Genomic DNA, 17,178 nt, shown 5'->3' on the forward strand with positions numbered 1-17,178 from the left:
CCCCGCTGTTTTAGTAGCTCCGAACTCTCGCTCTCTCCTGGGCTCCCGCTGTTTTAGCAGCTCCGAACTCTCGCTCCCATGGGTCCCCGCTGTTTTAGTATCTCCGAACTCTCGCTCTCCTGGGCTCCCGCTGTTTTAGTAGCTCCGAACTCTCGCTCCCGTGGGTCCCCGCTGTTTTAGTAGCTCCGAACTCTCGCTCTCCTGGGCTCCCGCTGTTTTAGTAGCTCCGAACGCTCGCTCTCTCCTGGGCTCCCGCTGTTTTAGTAGCTCTGAACTGTCGCTCTCTCCTGGGCTCCCGCTGTTTTCGTAGCTCCGAACTCTCGCTCTCTCCTGGGCTCCCGCTGTTTTAGTAGCTCCGAACTCTCGCTCTCTCCTGGGCTCCCGCTGTTTTAGTAGCTCCAAACTCTCGCTCTCTCCTGGGCTCCCGCTGTTTTCGTAGTGCCGAACTCTTGCTCTCGCCTGGGCTCCTGCTGTTTTAGTAGTGCCGAACTCTCGCTCTCTCCTGGGCTCCCGCTGTTTTAGTAGTGCCGAACTCTCGCTCTCTCCTGGGCTCCCGCTGTTTTAGTAGCTCCGAACTCTCGCTCTCTCCTGGGCTCCCACTGTTTTAGTAGCTCCAAACTCTCGCTCTCTCCTGGGCTCGCGCTGTTTTAGTAGTGCCGAACTCTTGCTCTCTCCTGGGCTACCGCTGTTTTTGTAGTGCCGAACTCTCGCTCTCTCCTGGGCTCCCGCTGTTTTAGTAGCTCCGAACTCTCGCTCTCTCCTGGGCTCCCGCTGTTTTAGTGGCTCCGAACTCTCGCTCTCCCCTGGGCTCCCGCTGTTTTAGTAGCTCCGAACTCTCGCTCTCTCCTGGGCTCCCGCTGTTTTAGTACTGCCAAACTCTCGCTGTCTCCTGGGCTCCCGCTGTTTTAGTAGCTCCAAACTCTCGCTCTCTCCTGGGCTCCCGCTGTTTTAGTAGTGCCGAATTCTCGCTCTCTCCTGGGCTCCTGCTGTTTTAGTAGTGCCGAACTCTCGCTCTCTCCTGGGCTCCCGCTGTTTTAGTAGTGCCGAATTCTCGCTCTCTCCTGGGCTCCTGCTGTTTTAGTAGTGCCGAACTCTCGCTCTCTCCTGGGCTCCCGCTGTTTTAGTAGTGCCGAATTCTCGCTCTCCTGGGCTCCTGCTGTTTTAGTAGTGCCGAACTCTCGCTCTCTCCTGGGCTCCCGCTGTTTCAGTAGTGCCGAACTCTCGCGCTCTCCTGGGCTCCCGCTGTTTTAGTAGTGCCGAACTCTCGCTCTCTCCTGGGCTCCCGCTGTTTTAGTAGTGCCGAACTCTCGCTCTCTCCTGGGCTCCCGCTGTTTTAGTAGTGCCGAACTCTCGCTCTCTCCTGGGCTCCCGCTGTTTTAGTAGTGCCGAACTCTCGCTCTCTCCTGGGCTCCCGCTGTTTTATTAGTGCCGAACTCTCGCGCTCTCCTGGGCTCCCGCTGTTTTAGTAGTGCCGAACCCTCGCTCTCTCCTGGGTTCCCGCTGTTTTAGTGGTGCCGAACTCTCGCTCTCTCCTGGGCTCCCGCTGTTTTAGTCGTGCCGAACTCTCGCTCTCTCCTGGGCTCCCGCTGTTTTAGTAGTGCCGAACTCTCGCTCTCTCCTGGGCTCCCGCTGTTTTAGTCGTGCCGAACTCTCGCTCTCTCCTGGGCTCCCGCTGTTTTAGTAGTGCCGAATTTTCGCTCTCTCCTGGCCTCCCGCTGTTTTAGTAGTGCCGAACTCTCGCTCTCTCCTGGCCTCCCGCTGTTTTAGTAGTGCTGACCTCTCGCTCTCCTGGGCTCCCGCTGTTTTAGTAATGCCGAACTCTCGCTCTCTCCTGGGCTCCCGCTGTTTTAGTCGTGCCGAGCTCTCGCTCTCTCCTGGGCTCCCGCTGTTTTAGTAGTGCCGAACTCTCACTCTCTCCTGGGCTCCCGCCGTTTTAGTAGTGCCGAACTCTTGCGCTCTCTCCTGGGCTCCCGCTGTTTTAGTAGTGCCGAACTCTCGCTCTCTCCTGGGCTCCCGCTGTTTTAGTACTGCCGAACTCTCGCTCTCTCCTGGGCTCCCGCTGTTTTAGTGGTGCCGAACTCTCGCTCTCTCCTGGGCTCCCGCTGTTTTAGTAGTGCCGAACTCTCGCTCTCTCCTGGGCTCCCGCTGTTTTAGTAGTGCCGAACTCTCGCTCTCTCCTGGGCTCCCGCTGTTTTAGTGGTGCCGAACTCTCGCTCTCTCCTGGGCTCCCGCTGTTTTAGTAGTGCCGAACTCTCGCTCTCTCCTGGGCTCCCGCTGTTTTAGTAGTGCCGAACTCTCGCTCTCTCCTGGGCTCCCGCTGTTTTAGTAGCTCCGAACTCTCGCTCCCGTGGGTCCCCGCTGTTTTAGTAGTGCCGAACTCTCGCTCTCTCCTGGGCTCCCCCTGTTTTAGTAGCTCCGAACTCTCGCTCTCTCCTGGGCTCCCGCTGTTTTAGTAGTGCCGAACTCTCTCGCTCTCCTGGGCTCCCGCTGTTTTAGTAGCTCCGAACTCTCGCTGTCGTGGGTCCCTGCTGTTTTAGTAGCTCCGAACTCTCGCTCTCCTGGGCTCCCGCTGTTTTAGTAGTGCCGAACTCTCTCGCTCTCCTGGGCTCCCGCTGTTATAGTAGCTCCGAACTCTCGCTGTCGTGGGTCCCTGCTGTTTTAGTAGCTCCGAACTCTCGCTCTCCTGGGCTCCCGCTGTTTTAGTAGCTCCGAACTCTCGCTCTCCTGGGCTCCCGCTGTTTTAGTAGCTCCGAACTCTCGCTCTCTCCTGGGCTCCCGCTGTTTTAGTAGTTCCGAACTCTCGCTCTCTCCTGGGCTCCCCCTGTTTTAGTAGTGCCGAACTCTCGCTCTCTCCTGGGCTCCCGCTGTTTTAGTAGTGCCGAACTCTCGCTCTCTCCTGGGCTCCCGCTGTTTTAGTAGTGCCGAACTCTCGCTCTCTCCTGGGCTCCCACTTTTTTAGTAGTGCCGAACTCTCGCTCTCTCCTGGGCTCCCACTTTTTTAGTTGTGCTGAACTCTCGCTTTCCTGGGCTCCCGCTGTTTTAGGAGCTCTGAACTCTCGCTCTCTCCTGGGCTCCTGCTGTTTTAGTATTGCCGAACTCGCGCTGTCTCCTGGGCTCCCGCTGTTTTAGTAGCTCCGAACTCTCGCTCTCTCCTGGGCTCCTGCTGTTTTAGTAGTGCCGAACTCGCGCTCTCTCCTGGGCTCCTGCTGTTTTAGTACCTCCGAACCCTCGCTCTCTCCTGGGCTCCTGCTGTTTTAGTAGTGCCGAACTCGCGCTCTCTCCTGGGTTCCCGCTGTTTTAGTAGCTCCGAACTCTCGCTCTCTCCTGGGCTCCTGCTGTTTTAGTACCTCCGAACTCGCGCTCTCTCCTGGGCTCCCACTGTTTTAGTAGCTCTGAACTCTTGCTCTCTCCTGGGCTCCTGCTGTTTTAGTACCTCCGAACTCGCGCTCTCTCCTGGGCTCCCACTGTTTTAGTACCTCCGAACTCTCGCTCTCTCCTGGGCTGCTGCTGTTTTAGTAGTGCCGAACTCGCGCTCTCTCCTGGGCTCCTGCTGTTTTAGTACCTCCGAACTCTCGCTCTCTCCTGGGCTCCCGCTGCTTTATTAGTGCCAAACTCGCGCTCTCTCCTGGGCTCCCGCTGTTTTAGTAGCTCCGAACTCTCGCTCTCTCCTGGGCTCCTGCTGTTTTAGTAGCTCCGAACTCGCGCTCTCTCTTGGGCTCCCGCTGTTATACTAGTGCCGAACTCTCGCTCACTCCTGGGCTCCCGCTGTTTTAGTAGCTCCGAACTCTCGCTCTCCTGGGCTCCTGCTGTTTTAGTAGTGCCGAACTCTCGCTCTCTCCTTGGCTCCTGCTGTTTTAGTAGCTCCGAACTCTCGCTCTCTCCTGGGCTAACGCTGTTTTAGTAGCTCCGAACTCTCGCCCTCTCCTGGGCTCCCGCTGTTTTAGTAGCTCCGAACTCTCGCTCTCTCCTGGGCTCCCGCTGTTTTAGTAGCTCCGAACTCTCGCTCTCTCCTGGGCTCCCGCTGTTTTAGTAGCTCCGAACTCTCACTCTCTCCTGGGCTTCCCCTGTTTTAGTAGTGCCGAACTCTCGCTCTCTCCTGGGCTCCCACTTTTTTAGTAGTGCCGAACTCTCGCTTTCCTGGGCTCCCCCTGTTTTAGTAGCTCTGAACTCTCGCTCTCTCCTGCGCTCCTGCTGTTTTAGTAGCTCCGAACTCTCGCTCTCTCCTGGGCTCCCGCTGTTTTAGTAGCTCTGAACTCTCGCTCTCTCCTGGGCTCCTGCTGTTTTAGTAGTGCCGAACTCGCGCTGTCTCCTGGGCTCCCGCTGTTTTAGTAGCTCCGAACTCTCGCTCTCTCCTGGGCTCCTGCTCTTTTAGTAGTGCCGAACTCGTGCTCTCTCCTGGGCTCCTGCTGTTTTAGTAGCTCTGAACTCTCGCTCTCTCCTGGGCTCGTGCTGTTTTAGTACCGCCGAACTCTCGCTCTCCTAGGCTCCTGCTGTTTTAGTACCTCCAAACTCGCGCTCTCTCCTGGGCTCCCCCTGTTTTAGTACCTCCGACCTCTTGCTCTCTCCTGGGCTCCTGCTGTTTTAGTAGCTCCGAACTCTCGCTCTCTCCTGGGCTCCTGCTGTTTTATTGTGCTGAACTCGCGCTCTCTCCTGGGCTCCCGCTGTTTTAGTACCTCCGAACTCGCGCTCTCTCCTGGGCTTCCACTGTTTTAGTAGCTCTGAACTCTCGCTCTCTCCTGGGCTCCTGCTGTTTTAGTACCTCCGAACTCGCGCTCTCTCCTGGGCTCCCCCTGTTTTACTACCTCCGACTCTCGCTCTCTCCTGGGCTGCTGCTGTTTTAGTAGTGCCAAACTCGCGCTCTCTCCTAGGCTCCCACTGTTTTAGCAGCTCCGAACTCGCGCTCTCTCCTGGGCTCCCGCTGTTTTAGTAGCTCCGAACTCTCGCTCTCTCCTGGGCTCCTGCTGTTTTAGTACCTCCGAACTCGCGCTCTCTCCTGGGCTCCCGCTGTTTTAGTAGTGCCGAACTCTCACGCTCTCCTGGGCTCCCGCTGTTTTTGTAGCTCCGAACTCTCGCGCTCTCTCCTGGGCTCCCACTGTTTTAGTAGCACCGAACTCTCGCTCTCTCCTGGGCTCCCGCTGTTTTAGTAGCTCCGAACTCTCGCTCTCCTGGGCTCCCGCTGTTTTAGTAGCTGCGAACTCTCACTCTCTCCTGGGCTCCCGCTGTTTTAGTAGCTCCGAATTCTCGCTCTCTCCTGGGCTCCCGCTGTTTTAGTACCTCCGAACTCTCGCTCTCTCCTGGGCTCCCGCTGTTTTAGTAGTGCCAAACTCTCGCTGTCTCCTGGGCTCCCACTGTTTTAGTAGCCCCGAACCCTCGTTCTCTCCTGGGCTCCCGCTCTTTTAGTAGCTCTGAACTCTCACTCTCCTGGGCTCCCGCTATTTTTGTACCTCCGAACTCTTGCTCTCTCCTCGGCTCCCGTTGTTTTAGTAGCTTCGAACTCTCGCGCTCTCTCCTGGGCTCCGGCTGTTTTTGTAGCTCCGAAGTCTCGCTCTCCTGGGCTCCCGCTGTTTTTGTACCTCCAAACTCTCGCTCACCTGGGCTCCCCCTGTTTTAGTAGCTCCGAACTCTTGCTCTCTCCTGGGCTCCCGCTGTTTTAGTAGTGCCAAACTCTTGCTCTCTCCTAGGCTCCCGCTGTTTTAGTAGTGCCGAACTCTCGCTCTCTCCTGGGCTCCTGCTGTTTTAGTAGCTCCGAACTCTCGCTCTCTCCTGGGCTCCCGCTGTTTTAGTAGCTCCGAACTCTCGCTCTCTCCTGGGCTCCCCCTGTTTTTGTAGCTCCGAACTGTCGCTCACCTGGGCTCCCCCTGTTTTAGTGGCTCCGAACTCTCGCTCTCTCCTGGGCTCCCGCTGTTTTAGTAGCTCCGAACTCTCGCTCACCTGGGCTCCCCCTGTTTTAGTAGTGCCGAACTCTCGTTCTCTCCTGGGCTCCCGCTGTTTTAGTAGCTCCGAACTCTCGTTCTCTCCTGGGCTCCCGCTGCTTTAGTAGCTCCGAACTCTCGCTCACCTGGGCTCCCCCTGTTTTATTAGCTCCGAACTCTTGCTCTCTCCTGGGCTCCCGCTGTTTTAGTAGTGCCGAACTCTCGCTCTCCTGGGCTCCCGCTGTTTTAGTAGCTCCGAACTCTCGCTCTCTACTGGGATCCCGCTGTTTTAGTAGTGCCGAACTCTCGGTCTCTCCTGGGCTCCCACTGTTTTAGTAGCTCCGAACTCTCGCTCACCTGGGCTCCCCCTGTTTTAGTACCTCCGAACTCTCGCTCCCTCCTGGGCTCCCGCTGTTTATGTAGCTCCGAACTCTCGCTCTCCTGGGCTCCCGCTGTTTTAGTAGCTCCGAACTCTCGCTCTCCTGGGCTCCCGCTGTTTTAGTAGCTCCGAACTCTCGCTCTCTCCTGGGCTCCCGCTGTTTTTGCAGCTCTGAACTCTCGCTCTCTCCTGGGCTCCCGCTGTTTTAGTAGCTCCGAACTCTCGCTCTCTCCTGGGATCCCACTGTTTTTCTAGCTTCGAACTCGCTCACCTGGGCTCCCGCTGTTGTAGTAGCTCCGAACTCCTGCCCTATCAAACACTCCCAGGGCAGGTACAGCATGGGTTAGATACAGAGTAAAGCTCCCTCTACACTGTCCGATCAAACACTCCCAGGGCAGGTACAGCACGGGTTAGATTCAGAGTAAAGCTCCCTCTACACTGTCCCATCAAACACTCCCAGGGCAGGTACAGCACGGGTTAGATACAGAGTAAAGCTCCCTCTACACTGTCCCATCAAACACTCCCAGGGCAGGCACAGCACGGGTTAGATACAGAGTAAAGCTCCCTCTACACTGTCCCATCAAACACTCACAGGGCAGGTACAGCACGGGTTAGATACAGAGTAAAGCTCCCTCTACACTGTCCGATCAAACACTCCCAGGGCAGGTACAGCACGGGTTAGATACAGAGTAAAGCTCCCTCTACACTGTCCGATCAAACACTCCCAGGGCAGGTACAGCACGGGTTAGATACAGAGTAAAGCGCCCTCTACACTGTCCGATCAAACACTCCCAGGGCAGGTACAGCACAAGTTAGATACAGAGTAAAGCTCCCTCTACACTGTCCCATCAAACACTCCCAGGGCAGGTACAGCATGGGTTAGATACAGAGTAAAGCACCCTCTACACTGTCCCCATCAAACACTCGCAGGGCAGTTACAGCATGGGTTAGATACAGAGTAAAGCTCCCTCTACACTGTCTAATCAAACACTCCCAGGGCAGGTACAGCATGGGTTAGATACAGAGTAAAGCTCCCTCTACACTGTCCCGTCAAACACTCCCAGGGCAGGTACAGGACGGGTTAGATACAGAGTAAAGCTCCCTCTACACTGTCCCGTCAAACACTCCCAGGGCAGGTACAGGACGGGTTAGATACAGAGTAAAGATCCCTCTTCACTGTCCCATCAAACACTCCCAGGGCAGGTACAGCACGGGTTAGATACAGAGTAAAGCTCCCTCTACACTGTCCCATCAAACACTCCCAGGGCAGGGACAGCACGGGTTAGATACAGAGTAAAGCTCCCTCTACACTGTCCCATCAAACACTTCCAGGGCAGGTACAGCACGGGTTAGATACAGAGTAAAGCTCCCTCTACACTGTCCCAGCAAACACTCCCAGGGCAGGTGCAGCACGGATTAGATACAGAGTAAAGCTCCCTCTACACTGTCCCATCAAACACTCCCAGGGCAGGTCCAGCACGGGTTAGATGCAGAGTAAAGCTCCCTCTACACTGTCCCATCAAACACTCCCAGGGCAGGTACAGCACGGGTTAGATGCAGAGTAAAGCTCCCTCTACACTGTCCCATCAAACACTCCCAGGGCAGGGACAGCACGGGTTAGATACATAGTAAAGCTCCCTCTACACTGTCCCATCAAACACTCCCAGGGCAGCTACAGCACGGGGTTAGATACAGAGTAAAGCTTCCTCTACACTGCCCCATCAAACACTCCCAGGGCAGGGACAGCACGGGTTAGATACAGAGTAAAGCTCCCTCTACACTGTCCCCATCAAACACTCCCAGGGCAGGTACAGCACGGGTTAGATACAGAGTAAAGCTCCCTCTACACTGTCCCATCAAACACTCCCAGGGCAGGTAGAGCACGGGTTAGATACAGAGTAAAGCTCCCTCTGCACTGCCCCATCAAACACTCCCAGGACAGGTACAGCACGGGTTAGATACAGAGTAAAGCTCCCTCTACACTGTCCCATCAAACACTCCCAGGGCAGGTACATCACGGGTTAGATACAGAGTAAAGCTCCCTCTACACTGTCCCATCAAACACTCCCAGGGCAGGGACAGCACGGGTTAGATACAGAGTAAAGCTCCCCCTACACTGTCCCATCAAACACTCCCAGGGCAGGTACAGCACGGGGTTAGATACAGAGTAAAGCTTCCTCTACACTGTCCCATCAAACACTCCCAGGGCAGGGACAGCACGGGTTAGATACAGAGTAAAGCTCCCTCTACACTGTCCCATCAAACACTCCCAGGGCAGGTACAGCACGGGTTAGATACAGAGTAAAGCTCCCTCTACACTGTCCCATCAAACACTCCCAGGGCAGGTACAGCACGGGGTTAGATACAGAGTAAAGCTCCCTCTACACTGTCCCATCAAACACTCCCAGGACAGGTACAGCACGGATTAGATACAGAGTAAAGCTCCCTCTACACTGTCCCATCAAACACTCCCAGGGCAGGTACAGCACGGGTTAGATACAGAGTAAAGCACCCTCTACACTGTCCCATCACACACTCCCAGGGCAGGTACATCACGGGTTAGATACACAGTAAAGCTCCCTCTGCTGCAAATCGCATGTCGAACATTTGCCCTCACTTTGAGGGTGTTTGCCAATTCAGAAACAAATTGCTGGGGGTTTGTTACTGTGGGCATGTGACTCCTAGACGCACTAAAGGGCATCAGACTTTCCAGACCCCTGCAGTGGTCAATGCACTCCACCATTGCCAGTGCGCAGTCTGCGTCTCCCAGCCAGCCGCCTCTGATGTGTCTGTGTGTATGTCCTGTCTGCAGGTTGGCTGTAAGGTGTTACTCTTCGTTCACTTGTACTTGATGGGATGCAATTACTTCTGGATGCTGTGTGAGGGGATCTACCTGCACACCCTCATCATCGTGGCTGTGTTTGTGGAGGATCAACAATTATTCTGGTACTACATACTTGGATGGGGTAGGTACTGTCAGTAACACAGTACAAACCGGTATTACCCACATCCTTTGCTAGGATTGGGGTAAGCGATTCGTACATTAAGATTAAAACACAAGCTCTTGTTTCAAGCTTGCGCCCGTGTATTCCCATTCTGGGATGCAAGTGTCAACCGTGGCTCAGTGGGTAGCACTCTTGCCTCGGAGTCAGAAGGTTGTGGGTTGAAATCCCACTCCAGAGACTTGAGAAAAAGAGCAGGAGAATTCTGCCTATTTATCCCTAAAACCAACATCACTAAAACAGATTATCTGCTCATTATCTCATTGCTGTTTGTGGGAGCTTGCTGTGCGCAAATTGGCTGCTGTGTTTGCAAAAAAGTCTACACTTCAAAAGTAACTCATTAGCTGTGAAGCAGTTTGGGACATCCTGAAGATGTGAAAGATGCTGTATAAAGGCAAGTTCTGCTGGTGATTTGACACTGAGAGGTGGTCAGAGCAAGTTTAGGCAGAATGGCAAAAAGAAAACACTTCAAAAATCATCTCCCACCTGCAGAAAACTCTATCAGGATGTCCTCACTTAAGCCCTTATCGGCTGATCGTGACAGTTGCTGTGCCACATCCCAGAATTTCCTCGGAGCTTCTCCCATTCCTGCGCCGTAAGCTGGCTGTGTGTATCTTACCCCGAGTGTAATTACAGTGCCACTGGCCAACAGTATGTAAATGAGGGCAGTGACATTTCGGCATATCTGAGGAAACTCGGGGGAAGCCTTTCAGAAGCACACAAGTGCCATAGACAACTTCCATGCGAGTTTCCTTGCTGAAAAAATGTCTTGTGCTGTTCCAGTTCCACTAATGTGCTGCAAATACAGAGGAAATTCACCCCCATTAACTGAGAGTCTCCCCCAGTATTTCCCACTAAAATTGCCTTGGGTGGGACGTAAACCTACTAGTGTGACCCCGCTCTGACCCTGTCCTATTTACTTGCCTTGATTTCATTATTATAATCAGGATGGTTCTCGGCACTCTCAATTGGGGGCTCACCTCTGGGCGGTGTGGGCTGGCAAACCATTTCACTGGGTACCACACTTTAAAGGGGCATACCACTGATGTTAAGAGCAAGAATTTCAAATGGTGCTTGCAGGAAGCATGTCTGAGGATGCTGCAGCAAGGCCTGGTGCCCCCCAGTTTCCAGACTCATCCAATTTGTTGTCACAAATAAGGGAAAGGAGGGAGCAGTCATTTGGTACCAAATTGGGAAGGAATCAACCAAAGGACCAGTCCAGGCCTAGTGGAATGAGGTGTCCTTGGCAGTCACTGCCAACTCTGCCAATCCCTGCACCGCTATTCGGTGCTGGGAGACGTTCAGTGAGCTCACCAGGTAGGTACAATAGAATCATAGAATGGTTACAGCATTCGGCCCGTCGAGCCCGTGCCGACTCTCAGCTAGTCCCACTCCCCCCGCCCTTTCCCTGTAGCCCTGCAAATTTCTTTCCTTCAGATACTTATCCAACTCCGTTTTGAAAGCCGTGATTGAATCTGCCTCCACCACCCTTTCAGGCAGTGCATTCCAGATCCTCACCACTCGCTGCGTAAAAAAAATGTTCTTACATCACCTTTGGTTCTTTTGCCAATCACCTTAAATCTGTGTCCTCTGGTTCTCGACCCTTCCGCCAATGGGAACAGTTTCTCTCTATCTACTCTGTCCAGACCCCTCATGATTTTGAACACCTCTATCAAATCTCTTCTCAACCTTCTCTGCTCTAAGGAGAACAACCCCAGCTTCTCCAGTCTATCCACGTAACTGAAGTCCCTCATCCCTGGAATCATTCTCATAAATCTTTTCTGCACCCTCTCTAAGGCCTTCACATTCTTCCTAAAGTGTGGTGCCCAGAATTGGACACAATACTCCAGTTGGGGCCGAACCAGTGTTTTATACAGGTTCATCCTAATTTTCACACTTTTATACTCTCTGGGGGAGAAATTCGGTATCGCCCCGTTTGGGGCGCAATTATTGGCCAGCGCAAAGTTTAGCGCCTGGTGCTAATTATCACCTCCGACTGCAAACTTGGTTTTTATCACCTCTGGAGGTGATTGGAGCGCTAAATCAGGCACTACACGCCTCTCTTAAGGCGCTAACGCCGAGGAGCGCGGCGCTACCTCAGAGCGTTGGCGAAGCTCATGTGATGTCAGTCAGCAATGGAACACAAACACACTGGCGCCGGCCAGTTCTTAAAGGGGAGGGTCGATCTTGCTCTCCATCCACACCCTGCTCATTGCAGCCTTGAATCTTGGCCTGGAGAGACCTGTACATCAAATCTGCTGGAGAGAACAATGGAGAGGCCCAGGGAAAGAGCTCAGAGTGCAGCCCCCATAGTCTCTTCTAAATCGATGCAAGGAAGGTCAAATCAAAATGAACCTGCAAAGTGTTGCTCAGTACCCAAAACTCCTCAACACAGTGTTGAATATCTCCTGCAGTCTCTCTCTCTCTCTCTCTCTCTCTCTCTCACTCGGAATGCATGGTGCAAAAATTTCACTGACAAAAAAAGGCAGGAAACAGTCGCCTTTAAATAGCGCTCCCCCAGTCCCTTCCCGTCTGCAAAACGCTCCCCTCAACCTGTCGTTGCTAGCGGCAGGCGGTAAGACGGGGGTGCCACTCAATATCCGGTCCGGGGTGCTACCGGGGCGTTGTACACTCGACTGACATCACGATCTGCGGGCACAGGAGATCGTGGTGGTAGTGTTTAGCGCCGCCGCAAAATGTCTAGTTAATTTCGTGAGCGGCACAAACATCGTCGCGCACGGGTGCTAGTTGCTTTGCGCTCCATTAGCGCCCTCTTAAGGCGCTAACTGGAGGCGCAAACCAACTGAATTTTTCCTTCTATACCTCTTTATGAAGCCCAGGATCCTGTAAGCCTCTAACTGCTTTCTCAAACTGCCCTGCCACCTTCAACAATTTGTGCACACATACCCCCAGGTATCTGTTCGTGCACCCCCTTTAGAATTGTACCATTTAGTTTATGGCCTAGAAATTCATTAAGGCGCTGCCAGCTTTGCGCCCAGTTAACGCCTAAAGAGTGATTTTGCGCCAGAAATGAGTTTGCGCAGATATTCAGCGCAGCGGTATTGGCGGCGGTAGCCGTTAGCGCTGCGCCGGCACCGATGACCTCATTGGTGTGCGCAGTGCCCCGGTTCCGCCCCGAAACCGCCCCGATCCCCATATTTAGTTGCGGCCGCCTCCTCCGAAGCGGCCGCAAACAGCGACCAGAAAACGGGGCCGTCCTGCTGCCTTAGTGGGGCGCTTTAAAGCGGAAGGTGCGGCCGGCCGCTTTTTCGGCGGCCGCCTGCCCGCAGCTCCTTCCCCGGCCTCCTCCACGCCCCCCCCCCCACCCCGCGGCATTGCCGGCTGCTTTCCGCGAGCCCGGCACTTCTCCGTGGTGCCGGGCTCATTTGCCGGCACTATCCAGCGGCGATCTCCCCGTTGCAGGCAGCTCCCCCTTAAGGGAAGGAGGAGGCCTGCAGTACCGCAGCCTGCCGCTCCGCAGCGGCTGGCGCAGCGGCGCCAAGAGCGCTGATATTCAGTGTCAGCGCCCCAAGCGGAGGCGGGCACACCCTGGTATAGCGCCCGGTTCCGAATTGGGGCGCTAACGATGAATATCTGACGATCGCTATAGGCTTCCCGCCCAGCGCTAACTTTTGGGCGCTAGCCAGCTGGCGGGGCCATAGTGAATTTCTAGGCCTATATGTCCTCTTCTCATTCTTTCTACCAAAATGTATCACTTCGCACTTTTCTGCATTAAATTTCATCTGCCACGTGTCCGCCCATTTCACCAGCCTGTCTATGTCCTCCTTGAAGTCTATCACTCTCCTCCTCACTGTTCACTATACTTCCAAGTTTTGTGTCCGCTTCAAATTTTGAAATTGTGCCCTGTACACCCAAGTCCAAGTCATTAATATATATCAAGAAAAGCGGTGGTCCTAGAACCGACCCCTGGGGAACACCACTGTATACCTTCCTCCAGTCCGAAAAGCAACCATTCACCACTACTCTGTTTCCTGTCACTTAGCCAATTTCATACGCCTTTGGAAATCCACGTACACTGTCAACCGCATTACCCTCATCAACCCTCTCTGTTACCTCATCAAAACACTCGATCAAGTTGGTTAAACACGATTTGCCTTTAACGAATCCATGCTGGCTTTGCTTAATTAATCCACACCTATCCAAGTGACTGTTAATTTTGTCTCTGATTACTGTTTCTAAAAGCTTCCCCACTACCGAGGTTAAACTGACTGGCCTGTAGTTGCTGGGTTTATCTTTGCACCCTTTTTTGAACAATGGTGTAACATTTGCAATTCTCCAGCCCTCTGGCACCACCCCCGTATCTATGGAGGATTGGAAGATTATGGCCAGTGACATGAACCTTGTCATTCATGTGAAAATGAGTTATGAAATGATACTGGGCGGCCTGCTGGTGGCGCTGTCCAGGGAGAGTATAAATACTCGGGCACGGGCCCAGCTTGCTCAGGACATTCTTTAACAGGAACTAGTGAAGGACACAACTAGACCTCCATGTTGTAAAACAGTTGATTAAAGCCTTGTTTAATACTTAGTCCAAGTGCCTAGTAGTTTTCTTACGTCAGCCAGTACCTCCACGATTTCCGCCCTCAATTCCCTCAGCATCCTAGGATGCATCCCATCTGCTGCTGGTGATTTATCTACTTTAAGTACAGCCAGCTTTTCTAATACCTCTTTATCAATTTTTATCCCATCAAGTGTCTCCACGACCTCCTCCTTTATTATGTCTATGGCAGCATCCTCTTCCTTGGTGAAGACAGATGCAAAGTACTCGTTTAGTACCTCAGTCATACCCTCTGCCTCCATGTGTAGGTCTCCTTTTTGGTCCCTAATCGGCCCCACCCCTCCTCTTATTACCCTTTTGCTAGTTATATGCCTATAGAAGACTTTTGGATTACCTTGTATGTTGGCTGCCATTCAATTCTCATACCCTCTCTTTGCCCCTCTTATTTTCTTTTTCACTTCTCCTCTGACCTTTCTATATATAGCCTGATTCTCAGATGTATTTGCAACCTGACATCTGTCATACGCACTCTTTTTCTGCTTCATCATATTCTCTATCTCTTTCATCATCCAGCGAGCCCTGACTTTAGTCGCCCTGCCTTTCCCCCTAGTGGGAATGTACCTGAACTATTTCCTCTTTAAAGGCAGCCCATTGTTCCAGTACAGTTTTGCCTGCCAATCTTTGATTTCAGTTTACCCGGGACAGATCCATTCTCATCCCACTGAAATTGTCTTTCCCCCAGTTAAACATTTTTACTCTAGATTGCTCCCTGTCCTTTTCCATAGCTAATCTAAACCTTATGATACTATAATCACTGTTCCCTAAATGTTCACCTACTGACACTTGCTCCACTTGACCTACCTCATTCCCCAGAACCAGATCCAGCAATGCCTCCTCCCTTGTCGTGCCAGAAACATACTGATCAAGAAAGTTCTCCTGAACACACTTCAGAAATTCTTCCCCTTCTCTGCCCCTTACACTATTTTGATCCCAGTCTATATTAGGATAGTTGAAGTCCCCCATTATTACCATTCTATACAGTAGGAGGAGACAGTCATACCATTTAACAGTGCGCTGTGAGAGGATTATTCACATCTCTGCTCACCTTGCCTGCACTGTGTTCATCGCCATCTACAAGATACCAGAAATGCACACGTGGTACTTTGTGACCTTTCACACCCATTTCCTTCCAATGCAAGCCTTCCTTCGCTCACAGCCTCACATGAAGGGAAGCAGTGTGGGCCTCCCATGATACGCAGTTGCTCATTTCCTCCCCACTTCTCATCCCATTAAGGAATACTTTCTCACACCTGGCCACCTTTCCATACGATAGAAAATACGGGGATCTGAATACACGGCCAGCGCATCATGTTGCTGCCCGTGACGCAAGAGATGCTTTAATAGCACGTTGGTTCAGTTAGACTGGACCACTCTCGTGCAACCATACCCACTTGCTCAAATAGTCCTATAACCCTCAATCCACTGGTTCCACATCCCCCAAGTTGTGACCGTCAAGACATATCTCCACCTTCTACATCTATTAACTGAAAACCAAACTGTGAAGTCACCATTCAATCATGTGGCACACGGGAATGGTTTGAATTACAAACGTTTTAAAGTGCTCCAGAAATTAAATCATAAAAAACAAAATAATGAGACAGCCTTTCACTTTCTATCCCTACCACTTCTACTTGGTGCTGCCCTAGTGACTTCAGCCATTCTGTACTTTACTCAGTGCCATGAGGTTTTCTTGGCCGACAACCTCTGAGTTTTGGAGTCCATGAGGGCCCTGCCACTGACTGCTCCTCCTGCACGTGTGCAGGGGCAGTGGGCCAGCTGGAGTGGAGGCACCATGTTGGGCATTGGTTGAGGGGCTGGCAATGGATGAGACGTGCAGATGTTCTGAGAAAGGTCTGCACTTACCTCGCCTGTTCCACCATCCTCCCTTCCCTGTGGTAGCGGGACATCAGTCCTCCCTGTCTGTGGGAGAGCAGTGTGGAGGAGATCAGTGATGCCTTGGAAGCCCTCTGATCTAGTCTCTCTACCAGCTTGTCAAATCCAGTACAGACGTTCACGCCCAGAGTCTGCACAGCGGCTGCCTGAGATTGCATGCAGGACACGATGGCTGTCAGTATTGATTCGTGTGAACGGCCTGCTACAATTTCAAGAGAGCTCGCCACGTGCTCAATGGTAGATTACGGAGTGGAGAAGCCCTGCAACATCTTCCCACATACAGGAAACTCTTTATTATCCGGCACCGATGGGACCGGCGTGGTGTCGGTTTATCAAAAAGTCCGGATTACAGAGAGGGAAAGTAAAAGGTACGAGAGCCCGTACACAGCAACAGATCCAGGCTTCCCTGTTGCTTAGCAACAGGTGCAGGAACCCTGGTTACACAGCCACAGATCCAGGAACGGCCACTAATATGAAGTAAAACTTACCTGAACCTACTCCTGAATTTTGCTGGTTAACAGAGATTTCCGGTTATTTAGGAGCCGGTAAATCGAGAGTTTCCTGTATGTTCAAGTTGGACTCCTCCATCCTCTTTTTCTACTGTGGACAGTCTCCTTGGCAGGCCTGCCAATACCTCAGTCCGTTGCTGCTGTGTCTCCAGCATTCTCCTTTTCAGTGCTGGCCCCCCAGGGTTCTGCATCTGTCCTGTTGAGCAGAGCTTGGAGAGGACGGTGTCCTCCAACATGTAATCTCATCAGCTGTCCCTTCCAATATTCTCTTCTCTTGCTCACTTGTGCCATGAGAGTCACCAAGTGCAGTCCCATCTACCTGACTAAGAGGCCAAACTGAGGTGCTGGTGTGCGCTGGTGCCTGCTACACTTGTGTTCTGTGATGGTGCACCCTCCGAAGGCATCCACTCCTCTGAGGATTCTTGTCCTCTCTGGACAAGGGCTCGTGGTCTTCATGTGATGGCCCTGGAAGACAAAAGAAAGGGATAATATCAAGTGATGGAACTTTGTATGTGTTGATAGCCACATGAATCACTTGATCAGAGTTGTTGATGCTCTGATGCCCACTGACGGTGAAGTTACTTTTTGGGAGATGCGGGGCTGAAAGATGAAAGCAGTCACCCTGGACCGCTGGACCGCCAGCCTTGCCATCACCAATGCTCAAGGTGCTTGAGATGCCGCTGATGTTGAGTGTCTCCTCCTCCACCGGAGAAACTTCAGCAATCTCCTGTGGCCCTCCTCCGGTCCTTGCCGTCTCCCTGGCATTCTGCACTCTCTTCTCCTGCAAGGAGGGTACGACAGACCTGTGAGTGGCTCTGAGGAATGTGTGCATCCAATGGATGCAGTGCATACGGTGAAGTGTGTGAATCAGGCAGATGCATAAGGAGTGGGAATGGCATGCCTT

General features: G+C 52.8%; 1 protein-coding gene across 2 annotated transcripts in view; it reads left to right on the top strand.

Annotated features, from left to right (window-relative positions):
- The window catches only part of LOC147096965 (calcitonin gene-related peptide type 1 receptor-like), a 302,051-nt gene that overhangs the window by 248,113 nt on the left and 36,760 nt on the right, over positions 1-17,178 (top strand). For both annotated transcript variants that reach the window (XM_085972660.1, XM_085972661.1), the window contains one exon: positions 9,104-9,257. In XM_085972660.1, the coding sequence (XP_085828786.1) occupies positions 9,104-9,257 (154 nt within the window). The remainder of the gene's footprint in view (positions 1-9,103; positions 9,258-17,178) is intronic.

This window comes from Somniosus microcephalus, chromosome 33, assembly GCF_052327205.1.
Source record: "Somniosus microcephalus isolate GS21.2 chromosome 33, FLI_Smic_1.0, whole genome shotgun sequence".
NCBI classification, from domain to species: domain Eukaryota; kingdom Metazoa; phylum Chordata; class Chondrichthyes; order Squaliformes; family Somniosidae; genus Somniosus; species Somniosus microcephalus.